The sequence below is a fragment of the Furipterus horrens genome, unplaced genomic scaffold, assembly GCF_987537825.1.
Source record: "Furipterus horrens unplaced genomic scaffold, mFurHor1.1.pri manual_scaffold_5, whole genome shotgun sequence".
Classification (NCBI taxonomy): Eukaryota; Metazoa; Chordata; class Mammalia; order Chiroptera; family Furipteridae; genus Furipterus; species Furipterus horrens.
Window position 1 is genome coordinate 114,791,138 of NW_028327175.1, and position 4,705 is coordinate 114,795,842.

Sequence of the window (4,705 nt, forward strand, 5' to 3'; positions counted from 1 at the left end):
CCATGCATGCTAGTGCCTGGAAAAATGTTGCTTACCCCTTCCGCACGTTGCTGGAAAAAAAGGAGGCAGGGATTCCTGTAAATGAGATTGCTAATTCTAAAACTTCAAAATTCCAAATCTGGGCAACATAAAGGAATAGAGGAATCATCTCTGGGAATTCAGTTGTTCGCAAATACCAGCCAGCTTTTCTTCTGCCAGAGGAGACTTAGATACCGCCTGATGATTTATCAAATGCTTACAACATCACACTCAACCAAAACAGTATAAAGAACAGCTTCCTGCACCCCCTTTTCCCTTCTTCCAAGCCACTGCCCACAATATTCTTGTGAACTTACAGAAAGCAGGCAGGCCATTTTGCAGGAAACTAATGAAATAAATGACCACTTCACCAAATTACTGAGGATTTTTTTTTAACTTTAGAACTATTTGGACCCTACTTCTGTCCCACAGCACATTGGGAGCCAGGGTAAGATGTGTTTGACCATTAGTTATTGATAAGCAGAACATCCCATAACTGATTTTCAGTGAATTGGCTTTTAGCAAATTGGTCATTTGGCAAAGCGGTCATTAGGCAAATGGGTCATTTGGCAAATAGGTCATTTAGTAAATCTGCTTTCAACGACTTGCCCTGTGAGATTTCTCTACAGTGAGCATTTTCTTGAGTTAAATGTACATTTCATTTCCATAATTAATATTCACTAGTGCCTGGATGGGAAACTTCCCAGGGACCTATGAGCAGCTGGAACAGCATCTTAATAATTGGACAATTAAAAACCATCTGATTTTTTTTTAACAGGAGCAGAGGTGCAGAGGGCATCTGCTCTCCGAAATACAGCAATAGGTCTCGGGACTGTCACAGGAGTTCTTGCAGTTCTGTTTGTCACTAGTGTGACATACACAGCCATTCAACGGAAAAAGAAGTGAGTGGCCTTTGGATTTCCTGTGGTTGGTGAACATTGTAATAATCTATTTCAACCACTCCCTGCTGCAGGGTGTCTGACACTTTGAGAACCCAGCAACCAAAGCTAGCTTGGGCCCAGGACTCAGAAGAGTCGCCAGCTTGGTTTAATAATATACTGTCACAGTCTCAAAATTCTTGATTTTTAACAAGGACCCTGCATTTTCATTTTGCACTGCTCCCATCCCCAAATTATGCACTGGTTGTATTAGTTTTCTAGGGCTGCTATAACAAAGCACCACAAACTGGGTGACTTAAAATCAACAGAAATGTTTCACAGATCTGGGGGCTAGAAGTCCAAAATCAAGGTGTCAACAAGGGCTATGGTGTCTCTGAAACCTGTGGGGGAGGGTGCTGCCTTGCCTCTTCCAGCCTCTGGTGGTTGCCAGCAATCCTAGATGTCCTTTCCCCAATCTCTGCCTCCACTGTCACACAGCCACCTTCTCTCTGTGTCTCTGTCTTTTAAGGACACCAGTCATGGGATTTAGGGCTCCCTGTAATTCAGTATGATCTCATCTTAAATTAATTATATCTGCACAGACCCTATTTCCAAATAAGGTCATATTCAAATACGGCATGTTTGGGGGGGACACGATTCAACCCATAATATTGGTCCTGCCACCAGTCAAAGCATTATATGAGCCTGCTGCACTGCTTTCGACATCTCAATAGTTTATCATTAGACTGAGCCTCCTGTATTATTACACCCAATGCTGACCATTCTTCTACTTTAACATAGTATGGGGACCTCCTGAACACTATAAACTAAGAAAAGTCAGAACTTTACTTAACCTTAACTCCATTTCAAAGCCCACATTTAACATAATTTATATTTAAACTATAAAACTTTCCTGTAAGTTCAAACATGACCTATAAAGGTCTCTACACCCTGAAGCAACATTTTATAAATTAATGTTTCCTTCTTACAGAAACCATTAGCCATAAGAGAGATACAGGAAAAACTGCAATGTACTGATTAAATTGCCATGCCCACAGCACAATTTATAAAAGGCAACAATTCTATACAGGCATTAGGGTTTATTATTATTATTATTATTATTATTATTATTACTGAAAGCCTCAAATCCAGAAGCTGGATCTTTAACATAGCATATGCACATACACATCCCTCTTGCCACTGGAAGGACCACTGAGACATGTCCTAATGCTTCTCTCCATATTAACATCACCTAGAATTTTTACATGTTGCATTAAACAGAAGTCCTAATCTTCAATTACACCTGAACATACCACACCTGTGACGTTCATAGAACATTAACCATCCCTTCAGTGCCTTGATCCTTCCAGATTCAGACCTGAAATGTATCAACCTTTGTCCCTCCTGAGAGCCCACACACAAAGATAGTTTTCTTCCGAGTGCAGATCAGTGCTGTTGCCCGCTCAGGGTCCTTCCCCAATCTGCTTCCCATCTGTGGCATTAGAAAAAGTTGGGCCAGCCTAGGTTTATTAATATCTTAGTGTAACATCTTACAGTATTACTATGGCATTGACTATATGTGTTCTTTTGCTCCTGAGAGGAAAGGTAATTAATAGCTATTATGTGTGTTCATAGAATACACCCTATATTTACAAGTTTAACTGATCCATTTCCATTGGTTTTCTCCTACAGGCAGAGAGCTGATGAAAACGACAAAAGTGAACCAATGCACCTGACCCAGCTCCCAGGGTCATTCTTTTAGGACGAAGACTTAAATCATAGTTACAGCTCATTGTTGTATCACAGGTGACTCTATCTCAGGACACTATGACTAAAGAGAATTTATGCAACATCTTGGAACCAGAAACTATTAGTTCCGTGGAAAAACGCAGCAATAACCATAGGACAGCTTCTTCTTTATTTAAATCAACAGTGTTGAGGGAATAAAAGATGAACAATTTTTGTGTCAGAACCTGTGCCCACTTGGTTGAGGAAGAAGCACAAAAGATATGAGATAATAAATACAGTCAATTAGAATTAATTCTCCTTTCTTGTTCTCATAGCAGGGCTACAGTGTTTCTCATCCAAAAGGGGTAATGAGATTTCATCTGTCCTCTCATTTACCTTCTGCAAGTATATTTAACAAACTAGCTCTCAAGATGCTTCTAAATGGAGTTTTATGAGAGATTTGGGAAGGTAACCATGTAGACTTTGAACACAGTTCAAACTCCAGAGGCAGCGCTGGTGAGTTGTGAACTGTCTGCCCTGCCTTTCACTCAAGACATAACAATGTCAAATAGAAATAATTATTTTTTTCTATTCCTCCCCATCCCCACCTCTGTACCACCCCACAACACCCAAGAGCCCTCTTACTCTTTTTTCAGATTCCTTTTTCCTGCAAAGTGAGAACTCCCATTCAGCTCCATGTGCTCACCTGCCCGGCATATAATGCCATCATGTTTCTGCATTTATCTGTGTGATAATTAGTTTAAGAGACCCTGGGTCCCTGGAGAGCAGGGACCACGCCTGGTTTTTCTCACTGTTGCATCCTCAATGCCTGACAGTGCCAAGCATATAATAATTGCTTAATAAGAATTTGATGAACTAAAGTCCCCATGAGTTAGGGATAGACCCAAACGCTGGGAGAGCGAGATCTACTGCCTTCCTTTGGGGGTCATCGAGAGGACATGACCGGGGGTTGACCTGCGAGCCGGCCCAGGGCAGTTGGAGGCTCCTCACCCCCTCCCCCGCCCGCCATTCCCAAAGTGCGAGCTGATTTCAGGGCAGTCTTGAGAGAACTATAGTGTTAAGACCACCTGTACTGGGTACGTGACTGAACCGGTTAAGGCCTCTAAAGAAATTTTAAGATTCTGAAAGAGTGCGGAGGCCTGCTCCTCTTGAGACACGGGTGAAAACAAGACTCTTAAGTAAGCTCTCTTATTAAACCTGCCACCTACTAGTCTGCAGTGGCCTGCCTCACTTCTGTTTCTCTTTGCCCTCCGTGTACCAGCCAGTGTGGAAACCAACACCTTGAACTAAATGCCCTTTTCCAAGGAGAAAAAGGGCGGCTATGGCCTGGGCCTGCGCAAGCACTCCCGCACCCTCGAGGGGCATGAGGGCTGTCGGGGTCCCTTCTGCCTGTTCGCAGAGGGGTGGCACAGGGCGAAGATAAGTCCGCACGGATAGCCCCTGACAAAAAGACCCTCAGTAAAGGTGCAGGAAGAGTGAGAATTATTACCAGGGTCTCAGCCTCATTAGGCCCTGGCTGGTTTAGCTCAGTGGATTGAGCGTCGGCCTGCGAGCTAAGTGTCGCTGGTTCGATCTTCCAGTCAGGGTACAGCAGAGAAGGAAAACTCTGACTCCAAAAAACCTCCGCTGCCTTGCGGCATACCTCTTCAGGGGAAAGGCTAAGGGAGTAAACCCCGACAGAAAATCCGGAGCCGGAGTCCCTAAGGCGGTTTGACGTTGTAGTCAATACCGGCAACTCCTGCGGCGCACCTGAAGCCAAGCTGTATTGACTCCGTCTTTCCCTTGGATCCTTCAGCTGCGAAGAGAGGGGGGGTCTGCTGCATGGGCAACAGCAGACCCTCCATATCACCCTGCCCAGGCTCTGTAGCTTCAGCGTCATCGCATGATGTCGATTCAACACGGGAGGAGACAGATACCATGTCACTCCCGAGTCGGACTGCACAGCCATTCTCGGCGGTGCAGATAGACTCTTAAGAAGCTACACCATCGTCTCTCGAGACGGACGGCTGCCGACTCAGCCTCATCAGACGTTACTAATGAAGCGCTCGCTGCTCTGCAAA

General features: G+C 44.3%; 1 protein-coding gene across 1 annotated transcript in view; it reads left to right on the forward strand.

The window, feature by feature from the left end:
* Positions 1-2,937, forward strand: part of LOC150009310 (ectonucleotide pyrophosphatase/phosphodiesterase family member 7-like) — a 28,942-nt gene extending 26,005 nt beyond the window's left edge. The window contains exons 5-6 of the mRNA XM_090277052.1: positions 797-920; positions 2,589-2,937. Of these exons, the coding sequence (XP_090133178.1) occupies positions 797-920; positions 2,589-2,658 (194 nt within the window). The 3' untranslated portion in view covers positions 2,659-2,937. The remainder of the gene's footprint in view (positions 1-796; positions 921-2,588) is intronic.
* The last annotated feature ends 1,768 nt before the right edge of the window (positions 2,938-4,705 follow it).